Source organism: Manacus vitellinus, unplaced genomic scaffold (assembly GCF_001715985.3).
Source record: "Manacus vitellinus isolate BGI_N305 unplaced genomic scaffold, ASM171598v3 scaffold_17_pilon, whole genome shotgun sequence".
NCBI lineage: Eukaryota > Metazoa > Chordata > Aves > Passeriformes > Pipridae > Manacus > Manacus vitellinus.
Window position 1 is genome coordinate 4,007,955 of NW_021939256.1, and position 18,021 is coordinate 4,025,975.

The 18,021-nt window shown below is 35.6% G+C and overlaps 1 protein-coding gene across 1 annotated transcript in view; it reads right to left on the reverse strand.

The window, feature by feature from the left end:
- Positions 1-18,021, reverse strand: part of GABBR2 (gamma-aminobutyric acid type B receptor subunit 2) — a 370,340-nt gene that overhangs the window by 142,769 nt on the left and 209,550 nt on the right. Inside the window, exon 12 of the mRNA XM_018069987.2 lies at positions 12,737-12,844. Coding sequence (XP_017925476.1) covers positions 12,737-12,844 — 108 coding nt within the window. The remainder of the gene's footprint in view (positions 1-12,736; positions 12,845-18,021) is intronic.

Below are 18,021 nucleotides of genomic sequence, written 5' to 3' on the forward strand. Positions count from 1 at the left end.
TGTGATTATTTCAGTTCAATTTAATGAAATTGTTAGGATTTTGAAAATGTGTTATGAAGTATTAGTGTCAGCTAACACTGGCAAGGTTACTATTTCTGCTTAGAAAAAACTGTATTTGCATTGAATTCTTATCAAGTTTAAGGAAATTATAAAAAAGGAATAAAATTTTAAATACTGTAAGAAGAAATTTAGAAAGTTTGGTTTTCATATTGTTTGCTGTGATACATTCTTTATTTTGAAAGATGCTTCTGCAACATTGTACACTGCTTTTTGTTAATCTGCTGGATTATTTTATAGATAATTTGGAGTAGACTAAGACAACAATCAGAATGAGTTAAAGGACTCGATACATTATTTTCATTTCCTGAGATAAGTTATTTAAATCCATGTAGCCACCATCATTATAAAGGAGTGGAAAAGTATGCTTTCCACATGTTTGCAGCAGTAATGAAGCAGTACATCCATTTCATCAGAGATAGCACAGGCATGTCTAGAGAGGGCAGATGAAGAGGAAGGCTGCAACTTTCATGGTGGTACATCTTGCTGCTGGATGGCTTGGCAAGGAGAACTTTGCAAGGAAAAGGTGCCTTGGTGGGATGTGCAAGGGGAGAAAGACTGTTGAAATGTGTTTCCTTATTAAGCTAAAATGAAAGCAGATATTAAGCAAAGATTCTCAGACACAGCTTGGTCCCTTGTCTTCTTTGGGAAAACAGAACTATTGCCTAACTTTTTAGTTCCTTACCAAGAGACAATCAAAGCTGAAAAGGGTCAGGTTATCCGCTGTAAAAAAAAGCCCATGCATTTTTTAATCTCCCTTACAATGCCTCTAAACAGGTCTTGAGTGAAACAAACATAATGCTGCTCCTAGTATGAGTGGAGATATGGAAGAGAAAAACCATGGGGAGTCAAGTTCAAAGAGAATTTGGATTTAGATGACATGTAGACACCTCAACTCAAATTTCTTTTCCTCCCTCTTAAATGGCTAGGGAAATTATTGTATTGGCATACTTTTGTTGGCCTTTCTTTTTAACTGATGGGGTTTATTATACTGAAGTTGGCTGTTGAACTATTACGTCTAGCCTTTCTCAGTAGCCAGTGGGCAAGGACAGAAGCCTTTAAAGGACAATTCATCCCACCTATGTGGGGCACAATTTAGGATCAGAAAAATTACTATTCTGAAACATGTCCCTCCCTTCTTCCCTCCCCACACCCTAAGAGGATGTGAAGACAATTAACTTCAGCTAAAAATACGTATTTGAGAAAATTAAAGCTATGTGAAAAGCATCTGCCAGAAATGTTTCCCTTTGCCCTCCTAAACCCAAAAGGTTCCTTGAAAAAAAACCCAAAACATCTTATCTTTCTAACGAAAATAGTGAGTATTTTAGATGCAGATTTACCAACATCTGACAATACTAATTAAACTGGTACAATGTCAGAAGCAAAAGAATGAAAGGATATTATTAAAAGCAGTAATACTCATAATCCATTCATAGGATCAAAATAAATCACTTCATGATCACATTGCTAACCACTCCTCCTTGCTCTTGGATGTCTTTCTTTCATTCATACCTGACCTTGCACTACTGTCAGTATTTTAGTTCACATGTAAGTTTGGTAACCTTTTTTTGGACAGGTAGTTATTAGAACAAATAAAAGTAGAGATATAGCAAACAGTGGAGCTCTTCCTTGGATACCTCTTGGAGCTATTTTCCCTACATTACGCTGTTAATGGACCTTTTCTGGACAGAAGGGGAGAGTTATTTAAGAGCAGCTGTCACTGGCAGTGGGTATTATTCGTCCCTTACTTCTGCCAGACAGCCAGGAGGAAGGCAAGCAAAAGAGAGCCCATAAGATAACCAGATAAAGTGACCTACACTACTGTAATGAGCTCTGTAAAACACTGGGGTACTGATGCTGTGTGCAGGGTGAGCAGGCTGAATGCAGTGTGCCTGGGGCTGCCTCACACGCTCAGCACAGTGCTGGTCTATCCCTGGCAAAACCATTGCTGGAATGTTTTTTTTTTCTGCTGAAGCAGAACTCTCCACCAAAATGCTAGCTTTCAGAACAAGACACTGAACTTCAATTATTTTCATTTCTGTCAATGATTAGCAGCTTGTCCTAACATAAATTTGCTCTGAGAAACGCTGCTGGTATATCACTAGCAGCATTTCTAAAAGGCTTGCTACTCTCCTCCTTCCACCCGCAGGAAGCCCAGCTTTCCCTCTCCCCAGCCATCACTCCCACCCACCAGCACTCCTTAAGTTCAGTACATTCACTCCTTGGGAAACACCAGATGCACTGAAGGAGTCTTGACTCAGATATTGTGAATCCAACAAATCCTCTGACAAAAGAAAGTCACAAGCAACTGAGGCTCCTCACAATCAAATATATCATTCTTCTTTAAGAAGAAAGTTCTTATTTTTTCCCTTTTCATTTTCCTTCTAGCATACAGTAAATCAGCTTTTGGAGAAATGAACAGTAGCTAATAAAATCCATTTTTGCAAGTGCTTCTGAATCCTTCCTGAGGCCAAGCTCTCACACAGCAGCATCTGTGAGTCATATTTTCTACCATCTGTGATTGGATAGGTGAATCTGTCTCATCCTGGCAGATCTGCCCACTGTTATAAATGCCATTGCTACCAGTCTGGACTATATATCTGGAAACGATGTCCTCAAAACAAATTCACTCAGTAGAGAAACTGGTAAGCCATTCTTTTCTCAGCAACATTGTTGCATGAGCAAATAAAAATTATTCTGAAAATCTGTGACTATAAAGACAGATCAAAATCTTTACCTTCCATAGACCATGCAGTCAGATCAAAGGAGATATAAAATCTCTCTAAATCTCTCTGGGATAAAGTTTCTGCTCATGGAAACTTCAGAGGATTTTCTAGAACTATCACAGGCTACGTGCCACAGTAACTTCAATTGTCCATTTAGTTATTATTTCATAGACTTTTTGTGGGGCTTTTTTTTCCTTTGCTTCCTAAAGCACATCCATTGCGCCCTGAAGGACACTATTGTCAGTCAGTTTATGGGATTACTTGGCAATCTGGCAAACAACAGTAATTAAACATTAGGCTTGTTTTTTATAGTTAAGGTTAGGGAAAACTTTTTGTTATTTCTTACCTTATTAGAAATCAACTCTGCAAATGCATATGATGTAGAACTTAAAGCTGAACTTCATTCTAAACCAAGAAGAAAGAGCCTTGCATATGAAGACTAACCCTTTTCTCCGGGATGCAACATTAGTGATGTACTGAGTTCCACCAATGGCTTTTCAACATTGACTGAAGAATTAATTTACCCTGTCTTTTTTTCAGAGTTAAGTTTGTTTGTTCCTGGTAACAGAGTTAGTTTCTTGTTACCAGGAACTTCACCTGCCTTTGTCAGAAGAAAATATCTTTAGATTTATAGGAAGGTAAATTATTAGGTAAATCTTTGTGGTTTGGTTGATTGGTTGAGTTTTTAATTGAATTCATAGAAGCATAGTAAGTCTGGGAGTAGTTTTGTATCTCTTTATAGGTTTGGATATAAATATATATATATTTTCTTTTTCATTTAAAATGTAGGGGTTTTCTGTTTAAGAAGGTGATTCTGGTTTCTCTCATGTAGATCAACCATTTCTACTCTAGCTGACAGAGCTGTCCCTTGCCTTCTGGCACTAGCTGGATAAACACTTAATGGTATTAATTAACTTTTTTTCAGTTGTCTCTTCCCCAGACTCCGGGGATGGAATCTGTAGAGAAAAAACCTTTTTAAAGGATCCCTCTGTGAAGCTTCCTAGACCTTATTCAATTAAATGAATAGCACTGACAGCAATTATAAAAGCCCTCAGAAATCTGAAACCAAATATTCCTCTCCCTGGTACATAGAGAAATCATGCTGATAAGAGTTCTTCCTCTGAGCTGGAGGGGAAAGGGAAAAAATAATAGAGTTTTGGGGGCAAAAAATTATAAAGTCTTAAAGGCTGGAAAAGGAACCATAAAACCACTCCTGAATTTGCCTTCAGGATACTCTCTCCACTGCATAAGCTACTCCTTCCTTTCCCTCAGTATGATTAATAGACACCTTTGGGTTGGTCCCCTACATTAAGTGGGTTGACACAAGTGGGATGGCGCCATGAGGTTGGTGATGCAGAGGCAGTGGTAGGTGGATGAACTTTGCCATACGTGGGTTGAGGGAGATATCTATCTTATAGTTATTAAAGCCATTAATATTTTAGAGAACTGTACTGTAATACATTCTTAATTTCTATTGTGTAATGGAATGAGAAAAAAGGACTATTGAAAACACATTATACATTGTTCCAAATAACTCCACAATGTTTTTTTCAACAGCTATTATGAGTATTTCCTATAATAGATTCTATGATTAGTATTGGGAACACATCACGCTGCAATTACACTAGATTTAGTGAGTGAATGCTAACATTTTAGAAAGCATGCTTTGTAGAAACAAGGTTTTTTGACCAGTAAGTCACTGGGAGTAAAAAGCTAAGTTTTACACTCTTAGAGGTATTTTGATTAATTTCATGGAAGATTTGTATATCTACTTATAAAAAACAAACAAAAAAGTTACATTTCTGTTTCCTGTGAGAATCTACTGTGATCCTTCTAGTCTAGGAACTTGATGACTTTTTCTGCTTTCCAGGATAGTGGAGTGTGTAGTACTCTTGACAAAAATGGACAATCGGATATCACCAAAAAGCTTGGTTTTGAGAATTAAATAGCTACAGTCACTAGCCTGCTAAAGAACACATTTCTAAAGCACGTTCTCTTTGCTAACTCCTGTTTAGGATAATTGCATCATTGGGTAGACTCATCCTCTCAATAACAGTATTGCGAATGTGGATCTGTTGACTCTATGCCTTGATGCCAGGAGAAGCTATCCAATCAGAGGACACATTTCCTCTTTTCCAACTCATATAAAAGAAAGCAGGAACATCCTAGTGGTAGTGCTCCCTAGGGGATGTAGAAGATAGAAACTTTACAGATGTTAGAGAAGGAGAGGGATTCAGTGACGGGTTAAAAAGAGTTATAAAAATCCTCATTTTTGAAAGCCTGAGCCTTAGTTATGACTACAATGCACTAGAGAATTGGAGAGGTGATTGTTTAACTAATATTGCTAATCCAAGCATAATGAGCCCACAGTGATACAACATGGTTATTTTTCACAAAACTCTTTCGAAAGGACAAAAATAAAAAGCATTTTCGTTTAAAAATGGCACTAAAGAAATCTAACTTGACAAAATCAGAACCAGCTATTTTTGCTGAACTGTGCTTTAGAGAATAGTCTTACAAACACCCCTGAATATTGTGTTAACTTCTGCTCACTACCATAAATAAAGCAAGACATTTTGCCTTGAGAGAGCTGCATATGACATCAACACAGCAGGTCAAATTCACCTTCGAGAGAAATGCACCTGTTGAGCCCAACATCACATTGGCAATAAGGGTGAAGGAATTTCTGCGAGAGCTGTGAATTCTCATGTTTACTGTTAAAAGGAATCCCAATCTTCAGGAAAAAAATGAAAGTGCATAAAGGATTTGAATGCTCTAGAAGAAATGTTCTGATTTTGTTTGTGATAACATTAAAATACCTAGACTTTAATATTTTCCTTAATGAAAAATTCTGTGGGAAAGCATACTACATCATTACCAAATAGTTAGGAACATCAATGCACTTGATTACATTTACAATCCAATTTCAAGCTATTCAGGAAAAAATTGCCTCATACTTTGTAGCGACATGTCTTTATTTCTCTGTCATCCATTAGTCTCATAATACATAGAAATTATGGTTGTAGTACCATTTATGAGCAGTTACATTTCACACACAGTTTTCATTGTTTTTGTCACTACTGAGTTTGAGCCTTATCAAACTGTACCATGCAGAAATTTACATACATAAATTACTTCAAAAGCAGATTTTTCTCCTAGATGTACAGTTCATTAGCTCAGTTTCTCTCTGTGACAGGAGCTTGAGATTAAGCTCCCTGATCCATATTTATATGAATGTAAATTTTAGAGATATGATTCCTATTGTTCCTTGGTTGACACTTTGGCTGATCAGCTCTTATGAAAACCAGGATGCTTATTTTACATCTAAATATGGATTCTAGGATTACATTGACTATTTTTGAAGCTTTGGACTTAAAATTTATAGTTGTAGCTATTTGGGGGAAAAAATAATTTGCTTTCTACTTATATCGCTTTAGGAAATACTGTATCTGTATATTAATAACCCATGAAGTCACCTGAATAATTTACACACTGCACTGTACGTATCATAGATTACTTTGTCCAGTGGTAAATATTCATAATAAAAAAAAATCCTAAACATAAGCAAATTTCAAGCTACTGTCTTATTTCTTACTCTCAGGAACTGAACAATAACACTGAACATTGCTTTAGGTATCCATATGCTGGTTCATTTTCAGCAGATGGTCCCTAATAGATTGTTATACTGTTGGTATGGTTACCCAAAGTAAATTTCTGGATCCTGACACATCTTGTCTTCAGACTTATGATCTCTCATATATATTTAGTAGAATACATGTGTATTCCAGGGGAAATCCATCGTATAACTTTTTTTCATACACACAAAAAGCTCTGGCTAGATTGAACAAAAATGTTCTGCAAAAGTATGAATATTTACTGTCTGAAAACTGACCTGGAAAAATATATTATAGCAGTGGTTACAGAAAGAACTATCGGATGATATGAACTATATTCATGTTAATACAGAACCATGTCTACAAAGGATTAAAGTGAATAAAGGAGACATGGCCTTTGAGGTTCTGACCTAAACCCTCTGTCATTATAATCTGGAGAACTTGGCTTCATCTATTTTTAAATGACTAAGATAATGGGTAACTTTTTTTAAACCTCTAGCACTTTTGTGAGAAAAATTATAGATTGTAATAAATTCTAAATTCCACAGGTGGCTCAAAAAACTTATAGCAAATTTATGTCTAGAGATTACACTTGTTCTATAAACTTTCTCGCAGAGGTAGTCAAATGAGAGGTGCAGATAGCAATCAACAGAGACAAGTTGTGAGGAGAAGAGAGCAGCAAAAAAGCTGATAATCGTGCACACTCCAACTGCTTTAATCTCTCTTTCCCCCCAGGGACACTGTGCAATTGCAGGAACTGGCAGCTTCCCTGCAGCTGGCACCATGCAGGTATAGGAGCACACAGCCAGCTGCTGCCCACCCTGACCTGGGGGGATCAGAACCTGGGGCTGCTCAGAGTAATCCGTGTGCCCTGCTCCCCAGAAAGAGCCTGGATGGTCTTACTCCTTCCGGTTTTCCCATGTGCCTGTTTACAAGATATTAACTATACAAATTATGGAGGTAGAGCGGCCAGATTTGTGTTGGGATGGAGTGGGAAGGCAATGAGCTACAATTTTGAGAATTCCTGCTCTGTTTCACTCAGGTAATAAATTTCCTTCTCAGAAACAATGAAACAAAAGAATGATTTCTGAAAACTATGCTCAGAGATATTCCTAAAGCATAACAAATAATTCTGTGAAGTAATTATTTTACTTCATTTGGCACTTAACTCTCTTATATATGAGACTGTCTTTCTCAAAACTCCACGTTTGCTCCATGACAGTGGCATTATGTAGAAAACTAAGGCTGAACTGGGGAATGCACACAGGGAAAGAAATGGAAATTGTAGAGATCTGAGTAAGCTGTAGTTTTTCAGTTATTGACATTTAGCCACAACATAGAACTTTTAATGTTTTCATGAGCCCATTCTTCATAAAGAAAACCAAAAGAAAGAGAATTCAATTATTAAGAGCTGCATGCATCAGCAAAAGGAGCCTTTACATCTTTGCACACCTCATCAGCTTGAGCTAAAACAGTCACTAGTAGCTATCATGAGCTGTACAACCACATAACAGGAAGACAAGGTACAGGTTTTGCCTGTAGGTTTTATAGGTACATAGTAATAGAAAAAGAACAGTGAAATTCTAAAATCCTGTGTTCAGATTTTATGCTCTGCCCACACTTCTTGTGCAACCATTTTTGCCAGTCCTAATCTCAGCTTTTTTCTTGCCTCTTACTCCTTTCTAATTCCTACATTCCTTTCCCAGTCTGTGTCCCTACTTTTCAGGCCTCCCATTTTGCCTCTAAATTTTAATTGTAATCTAATTTTAAGTCAGACCTAGTCTCTCATCTAGTTTGCCACTTAAATACCGAACTCAGGCTCTACATTCCATCATACTCAGCTTTCTTCATCAGTTCTTACAGCCTTTCCTGTCTTTACTGGCTTGCAAACTTAGTTTAATTCTAGGGGAATTTTAATACAAATTCAGTCTCCCTCTTCAACATTTTCTCCCAGTATACAGTTCCAAGCTTTTCCCTACCCTTTTCACATGGACAGGTTTCCCTGTTGAAGCTCCTAGCAGCAAACCCGATTTCTCATCTTCAGCCTCTTTCCTGCTCCCAACGTCTTGGCCCTACCATTCCCTTGCAGTGCCAGCCTCCCATCCTAGTGTCAACAACATAGTCTGTACAATCTCCTACCCATCTTTGTAAGGCATGAAGACCATAGCTCTCTTCAGTAGTCTTTTAAGGACCTAGGACGCCAAATACATGAAAATAAGTTTGCCAGATGGCAGCCTGACAGGCATAGCTAAGTCGGGTTAGATTGATAAGTCATTTTTCTCTGTTGTGGTTTGTTTCTTGCCCTGTGATAGTACCAATACAGAGAAAAGCTTATGAATTATCATGAAGGAGTAGAATAATGTTGGCAAAATTATAGCAGCACAAACCTCAAGAAAAGACGCTGTTATACATCCCTTGTGTAACTATATTCTGTATTTGTCTTGTAACAACTTTTGTCAGCATGAAGACATATGCCACCAGAAGTCTACAGGGGTAGTAATAATTGAGTACAAGGATAATTATTTTCAGTGAAAATTAAACATAAAAACCCCCACTGTGATGCCACAGTTAAAGAATTAAGTCCAAGTAGACAAAGCCAGAATGTACTATGTTAACGGTAAGACAAGCTTATAACATCAACTGAGATGTATTCCACTTTCAAATAGGAACTGCGACAAAGCAATATTGTGACCCACATCATATTCGTGTTTTATTGTAGCCATCTAAAAATGGCCAAATGGTTGTCTTTGTAGGAGCAGAATATATAAAACTTATGGAGGCTTTAAATACCACGACTTTGAATTTCTTACTATTCTGGTATTTATCAAAAGCGTATGGGCTTTATTTGGCATGCAGGAGTTATGCAGGAGCAGTCATTATGCAGGACTGCTTTAACACCCCCAAAACCCCAAGACAGTGCAGATCCCATCAAAACAGACAGCTTCTTATCCTTCTAAATTTTACCAGAAGGTCTGGCTTCTTCAAATGGTTCAGCTCGCTAAAGCTTCCCCAGGACATCATGTGCTCTCCTGCCACCGATATTCTCCTCTCTCTCCTCTCATCTGCTGCCAGCCCTCCCGCTGCCAAGGGAAACATAAAAGTAGTTCCCACCTCTCACTGAGCAGAAGACATTCTGCTACCCAAACCAACAAAAAGGAGACATATAAACCCAGAATTGCACAGTTATTATTAATACTAATTCTATTCTACTTTCCATTACCTCTACTAATCTTTTCAAAATTAAAAAGTAATGTATTTCCCCCTACTGACTTCGTAATTTCCATTTGACAAAATCGATTCCTTTGCACCCCTCTGTTTCTGTTCCAGTTAAAATTAATGCATTTTTAATTTGCTTCCTTTGAGCCCTAGGAAGATCAAAGATGGTAACCAAGCTCTGGGAATTTTGCAAAATTTGTTCATTAGTAGTTTGATAGCAGAAGGAGTGTATTCTTAATTTTTTTGTTTATTATTTTCCAATAATAGAGGAGTGGATGTATAAATGGGTGAAAATAAAAGAGATTTTTGAAAGCTTTATAAACAACAGTTAATGAGAATCTTTGACTAATTCAAGACACTCTAAATACTTTAGTTCCACTCTCCACTGCACTAAAATGGAGCCATAGTGTATTTTTATTATTTAAAAATCTGTACACTTTCTCACAATGAGACAGAAATCCACTCATCTCTTCACAAAACCATGCTGTGCACTTAAGATGTGTCCAATAAATGTACGGAAGCAAGCTTGCCCTATCTGATGAAGATAGATTTATTCATCATATTCTTCTCTCCCTTACTTAATACTCACTTTAATGATATCAATTAACCAATATTTTCAAAAGCTGAACAGAGATTCTTCCACGTTGTGAAGAAATTTCACTGTTGGGAAAAATTTTCCTCATGAAAATATTGAGGATGACAGGCAAAAGTGGTAGGCCTAAATGTTATATGGATTTTACTGTCATACTTACATACGAGTAGTAACTGAAGCGATTACAAATTAATAGGATCCACAGTACTTAAATAATTTTGGAACTTTGTACTCCTCTGACTGTAACACCAGTCTGCTCTATCATGACACAGCTAATTCAAAAAACATTAATGTGCTTTTTCATGCAGCACTACTTTTGTTTATTTGTCAGTATAGATATTGTTTGTGAAAATTTCTAATGTCTGTGCACCCAAAGATAGAAAATATCTGTAAATAATATCTGCAGAAAATGGAAATGGCATTCTTGTAAGACATAAGTAAAGAGTGCCACATTTTTCAATCAAGTCCTAAAGCCAGTTTTATCTATCCTGGCAAATCAAAGACAGAAAATGTATGACTAGTAAATATTTATCCTGGATAGCTAATTTGTTTTACATTAAGAAAACTGTTGTCTTCTATGATTCATGCTTGTGTTTTGGAGTGGGATATCCAAATAAAGCACTCTTTAAAGTTTACAGAACAAAATGCATTATTTACTTAATTCCAGAATATTGAATAGGGCACCCTAATAGCCTTGAATTTCCAGTATCACTCAGAGCAAAGTAGCTCATTAGTCAGCATCCAGATATCTGAAAGTTTATCTCCCTTATACTGGTTGGTGTCTTTTTAACTGATCTTAAATAATTCTTAACATCCAGCTGTGCATAAACAATTGCAATTTGCAATTTGTTGAAGAACAGGGGCACTGTAGAATTGAAAAAAAAAAAAAAGTAATTGCTTAGTAAGAGTTCATTGTAGTACCTGTTCATTCCTCTTTGAAATGTACGTGTTGTGAAAATGATAAAGTTCTGAGGATAATAAAGGTTATTAAGTAAATGCTTTTATGTGTTAGACTGAGAATATATTGTGTAAATTCAATGATTTACAAAGACTTGTACCAACATAGCTGAAAACATATTTGCAATATAAAATTTAATTTTTCAGAAAGATAAAATACTGGCTCATCTTTCATTAAAGAAGTTTAATATAGAAAGTGTAAGATCCTTGACAAATATATATAGAAGACTCTGGTAGCATAAACTGATATATTACAGCGGGCTCTTTGCACAGGTGCAGAAAGGGTGGTTTCCAATTCCCTCCATCCAGAGTATCCTGTTCCTGGTACAGAAATTTTTTATAATTTTAGGTTTTTTTAGCATATTTTGTATTTACTCTTCATTATTTTTTACAATGAATGATATTTGGGATTTAATTAACAAACATTTAAGCAAACCTGACAGGACAGAATAGTAGGGGGAAGTACTAGGTGGCTGTGTTGTTAGGGTGCCAGAGTGCTAGATCCAGTTCCAGATGCAATTCCTTAATAACTTCAGACACAAATCCTCTTAGAAACTGAGTTAACTCTCTGTGTTTATCTGAAGTCCAAACCTTTTAAGGGAAGGATGTATCCCATTGTAACAGACTCCCTACACATTGTAATTGTGGAAAAAATAACACAGTACTGACAAAAAAAATTAATAATAGAGATCTCTGACCACACATAGAGGGAAATAAAAAGAGAAATCTGACAAGGTTTTGGAATATTGTTCTACTTATTTTGAATGTGACTCTTTATCACTTACTAGAATAAATATATTCAGATGCACATAGGAACTGCATTTGGCACTACTCTATAATAATACTAATTTTGTTTCTCTGTTTCATGTGCATTTCTCCTAATGCTTTTTCTGTCAAAATGATTTCTATTCACCATTTTTCCAATTTTTAAATAAAACCATTTGATTAAAAGTACTTCATGTGTGAAAAGAAGCTCCACAGAGGAAAGTATCAAATGAACAATACATACATGAAGTGCTGTACTAGTCCTGAGCTGAGCCTAGCTGTTTACAGAAAATATGCTGTACCAAAAATGACAGAGACAGTTGTAGTTCAGTTCTGATCAGTCTTAGAGTAAACTTGTGGAATTTCAATCAAAATTAGAAATAGAAAGCTGTTTAAACAGCATTTTCTCTTGCCTTCTCCTACTAATTCATGAGAAATCTGGGTGTAACATCTGTATCTAAACCAAACGTAATAAGAAAACATTTCCTAACAGTTGTGAATCTACCAGAAGGAGCCCTCTGGATGCTGAAACAACATACTAAGTGAGAGTGGGGATTCGAATTCACTTTGACATTTTATAACCATCTCCACTGCCCACCTCTTGTTATAAAGACTGAAGAGAGGATGCTTGACTCCAACTCTCAGAGACTAAAAAGGAGATCAAGAAAGCCCCAGTATTAAACCATTCAGGATCTTTGAACGGGACACATGAACAGAGTCAGCACAGCTGTGGCCAACTAGGAAAGGTAGCAAAACAATTAGAAAATTATATTTAAAAAGCAATAAGAAAAGAGTTTGTTTCTTCTCACCTTTTTCTTCATTTTTACATTTTTGAAAATTGCATGAACTCTCCATGTTTTTGCAAACATTGCTCCGAATGCAGTTGTGTATCCCACTGTAAGAATCCATGTTCGGACCTAAAATATATATACATAAATAAAGGCAAAGTCATTTAATTTTCAATGCACAATGTGGATATCACAATTTAAGCCAACTTGTTTCTCAAGGCCTCGAGAAAAAAATATTCAAAGAACTTCACAAAAATTTTAACATTTCAGAATTTCTCATTGCCTACTTGCTTTTTTAACTTCTCCCTCCATCCTCTCTCCAACCGAAACAAATCTGGATGCTGAATTAACCCTCTCTTTCATATATAAAATCACAAATCTCTTACAATATTCTGCATTTTTGTTCACTTTTGTTGTGTTCTGTACAGAGAGTGGAAAGAACTAATGGAGGAACTAGAGACAGACTATAAACAGTACTCAGTGAGTTAACATTAACAGTAACATTTTGATCAGAAAATGAACAGAGAAATAGAGATGTTATTCAGACTAAATAAGATAAAATTGTACTATGTGAGGTATGCATCACTCAGTGAAAACCCTGAGCATTCTGGAAAGATAAGAAAACAGGAACATAGTCTTGGTAGGCAGGCCCTGGAGATGGTGAGCTTGCACAGAGTGATGAAGCAATAGGACCCTGAGCTGGCCACAGCTATGACATAGACCTATCGAGACATTTTCCTCATAGTGAGCTTCACAGAGAAAACCAGAAAATTTAAAAACTAAAATAGAATTGATGTATGTAGTGTAAAAAGGAGAATAAGGTGTTGGGTTTTTTTGTTTGTTTAATAGAAAAGCTTCAAATTGATCAAGAAGGAGAGAATACAAGTTACAAAAGCTTTTTTCTGCAATTTCCCAACTGCCCATAGCCTCTTGTACATAGGCCCTCGCTTTCAGACTTGCTTTGAGCTAGGACAGTGACTTTCAGAGTTGTAGTAAGTTCTGCACAACCCTCTCTAATTCCTTGGAAGTTTCTCTTTTCATTACCTATAGGTTTGGTTATTTGAAAGCTTTTCTGCCCTCAACAGGCCATCTTCCTCCCCAAAGATGGGTCAGACACTACAGTGTATAGCAGGCAGAAGACCATGCAAGAGGCACAGCATGGAGCTGGAAGCCAATAGCTAAGAAATCACAAGGAGGAGGAACAATCTCATCCTCTTTTTAGAGACTACACATGGACCAGTTGTCAAAATGGGATACTGCACAGAAACAAAGAAAGAAGTCCCTTGCAGATGAAAAAAAATGAGGGAGAGACAATGACTAAAGAAAGGGAAGGGAAAGCTATAAAAAGGGAAAGCCAGACTTCTTTTGGCCGTATTGATCGTGCATCCTTGGCCAGTGGTGTTTTGTGATGTAAAACTAATCTGATTTAGAGAAACCAGCACATTCTGAGAAAGTATTTGGAAAATAACCTTTAGATGACCTAAAGGCAATGTTTTTCATTGGAAACCAGGCTAGTTTCACATCTAACATCTGGAGAGTTTGGGATTTTAACTTGTAACTTCAGGATATGCATATTGATGAGAAACGAGGTGTTCTAGTAAGATGAAAAACTTGGCATCTAAGATAAATATGAGTAATAATATAAGTACTTCATTTCTAAATATATGCTATCTAGTTTTTGCTTTTCCAAATTTTTTCAGAATTTCCATTTTAGTATTCAAAACGTGGTTTTTTTTCTCCCAAAATTTTCTGTGGAAAAGAAATTCTGAGTTTTCATAAGTATTAGTGATTGGGCATCAAAGCAGGAAAGAAAAGATATGAAAAAAAACATATTACACATTCAAAAACATTGATAAGGTAATAAGTGACATAAAATTACTGTAGTTCCTTACAGTAAACAAACAAAAAAACAAACAAATAAATAAATAAGACACATTTGATCCATAATGGTTGGTATTATGTATAGAAGACTGTTTAGATATATATTAACATCATAGTGGCACCTAATGTTGTGGTTTATCTTTAGCATTGCTCATACTGACCCTGAATTTAGAGTTCACTGATTGCTGGTTAATCTTGTTCTTAATAAAACTGATAAACCAACTGCGATTAGATTCAAACCCCACTTTGTGACGTTCTTGAATGTGATATTGAAAAAGAAACCCCTAACAAAAAAAAAAAAAAAGTAATAGATATTTAGGTCAGCAAAGTATTATTTTTAACTGAAATACTTCTCAAGTCTGCTCATTATCCATTATCATACACGATGCTTCAGTAAAACCACTGTTAGATCAACTCTGAGTGATTTAACAAATTCATTTCATATCAACATGTTCATCTTAGCCAGTTACATTTTTTTTGACGACACCAATAACCATACTTAGCATTCAATCTTTTTGCTGCTATTAATAAGTATTCAGCTCTTTTCTGTACAGTTTAGTGATATATTTGGCAAACAAATACATGGTATTTTCGTGTCTCTAATAAGAGTCTGATTTGTTCTCACTGAGACAGTAATTGTCTCTTGGGAATAGTAATAAATTCAATTATGCTCATAATATGTTTCTAACCCAATATTCAGAAAAATGTTATTTCTAGAATATTTAATTCAAAAAGTTTTATATATTCCTGATCTGGATTGTGCATATTAGAATAACATAACCACTGTCTGTATTGGAAACATTCTAGCTGAAACATACCAGGAGACTTTGTCAAAATGAGATCATTGTTGCTAAGAAGGAGATGGTAAGTTTCATATGAAAATAAATTTTTAACTTTGAAGAAAATTACCTCGAATTTGTCTGTTATAATTCATTAATGCAGCTGGCAAAATGAAAAATTTAGAAAACAGCAGAAGCCGCTGAAATTCATATATCTGCTCATTTATATTATTAAATGTATTATATCTCCAAATCCCACTCATTTGAAAGAACATGATAAAAATAACACCAATAATCATAGAGGATGACCATTATGTTATAGAATTGATCCAGTAATTCTCTCATGTTGGAAGTTTATAATGACGTATTTCGACAGAAAAAGCTGAAGAAGATCACCCTTCACCCAGTACCCACCAAATGAGCAGGAAAGAGGTCTCTTAGTAGACAAGAACTTGCATTCAAATACGTATTCCAAACTAGACACAAAACTTAAAAACATTCTTTTTTTTTCTTAATTAAGTGGTTAGGTCATAACAAAATTCTTCATGCCTTCAATTAATTTTTGGATATACTGACTAATTGAATATTTCCTACTAATAATTTTTTCTCTATAATTCAAACACAATGTAGAAGTGTCAAAGGAAATTATATTCTTTGGTATACAACAATCAAGTATATTTATACAGATAGTAAAATGCAGTCTCCTAGTTCTCTTTCCTTTATACTTACTACACTATTTTGGTTTAGGGTTTGTTTTTGAAAGTATCATGTAGGAATTTGTGCTTTTTGTAAGTAGAAGCTCTTACAGGTGCATTGCTTGTGATAACTAAAAAAAACTAGAAATCATTTATCTGATGAACAAAACTGTTGACAATCACCAAACACTGAAAGTGTCTCCATAGAGAAACAGACCTTTCTGGGTAATTTTTTTTAATGGAATAGTGAAACAACTTGATTCTTTAAGAACTCCTTCTTCAGCTGGTAAAATATTTAAATTATGTTTCTGTAGTGGAATCACTTAGATTTAAAATTCTTGAAATATATTTTTTACCATCTCAAAATGTTAATTTTATTGTGTGTGTGTGGTTTTTTTTTTTTGATTAGGGTTTTTTTGGCTTTTTGGTTGGTTTGTTGGTTTTGGGGGTTTGGTTTTCGTTGGTTGGTTGTGGTTTTTTTTTGGGGGGGTTGTTTGTTTTGGTTTTTGTTTTGGTTTGCTTTGCTTTGCTTTTTAATAAAAACTTGCACATCTTTCTTTTGTAGGACTTGACACTCCAGACACTCTCCAGCTTAATATATGAGACTCAGACTGATTAATTTAGGGAATATCAATAATTAGCCAGTTCTACACACGCACTGGGTGGAAGCTCCAGTGCCCACAGGGGTAGGCTGCAGCTGAATATTACTGCTGAGCATCTTAGAGGCATCTCGTACTAGACTTAGGCACTTAAAAGGGACAAATGTGAGAATAAATCATGCTGTTGGTTTAGCCCTGCAGAGCACAATTATGTTTAAGAGGACAATTCTGTTGACTCTTATGGACTACTCATGAGTTGAAAATTAAGTACCTTCTATTTTTCTTGGCAAACCAGAGACGTAAAGGACTATTATTATGAACAAAAATGTGTCATCTCAACAAGTTTTCACTGGGTTGTGATCCTGCTTCTATTAACCATGGCAAAATTCCTTGCACAAGCAGACCACAAAGAACGAGTTCATCCCTTTGAATTATACTTTTCTCATTTATATAAAACATTTTTGACAAGTTTTTATGACTCTTAACACATTTTTAGAATTTATGTGGCACCAGCACAGATTCCTGCAAAACGTAAGTGGCAATAATGTTATAGAATTGAATCCTGCTGTTTTCACATAAATTAAGTACAGTGGCTCATCACATGCTGTGAGATCTCCTGTGGTGATTTCTTAATACACTTTAGATCATTTTTCAGAGTTAATCTGTGGGCAGAGTAAAAGATGTTACACTTTCTCCTTTTTCTATAAGGAGCTTCTGAAATCTCTCTGCTGTCCTACTGTAGGAGAGGCAAAACACTCTAAAAATATTACCTTAATAAATCTCTGGCAAGGTTGTGGTGTATTTACTTCATCACACAACATAATTTTGTTTCTAGGATCTATTCAGCCTCATAACTTTTGTTTGAATCCTTTTTTTTTTACCCCCAAGAAAATGTCATTTACTAAAATAGAAGCAGAGCAGGCTTATGTTAAACTCAGCAACATGAGTTTTTCAAAGGCAATGAGAATTGCCTTTGAATTAAATAGGAGTGAGATCAGTCTCAGGCTGAAGGACAGTGAGGACAATTATGGAAGTGATTATACAAAAAAGGGATTAAAATTAACAGCTAAACAATTAAGTAGGAAATAAACTGAAGAATACAGACAAAATTAAAAAGGCCAGATGAAAAAAAATAAACAAAGGCTATGGTTTCTGGAGACAAAGAAATAGATTAGAGGTCTAAATCCTCTTGCAGTTCAGTAAAATTTGAGTATCTGTCTGTTTGGGTTTTCTTTAATTCCTGTCCAAAACTAAACAATTTGTGGAAAAGAATTAGGCAAATATGAGGTCTAAAGATGGGAAAAAAAACCCACCCCAAAACCTGAGTTTTGAAAAATGCCTAAAGAGCATAA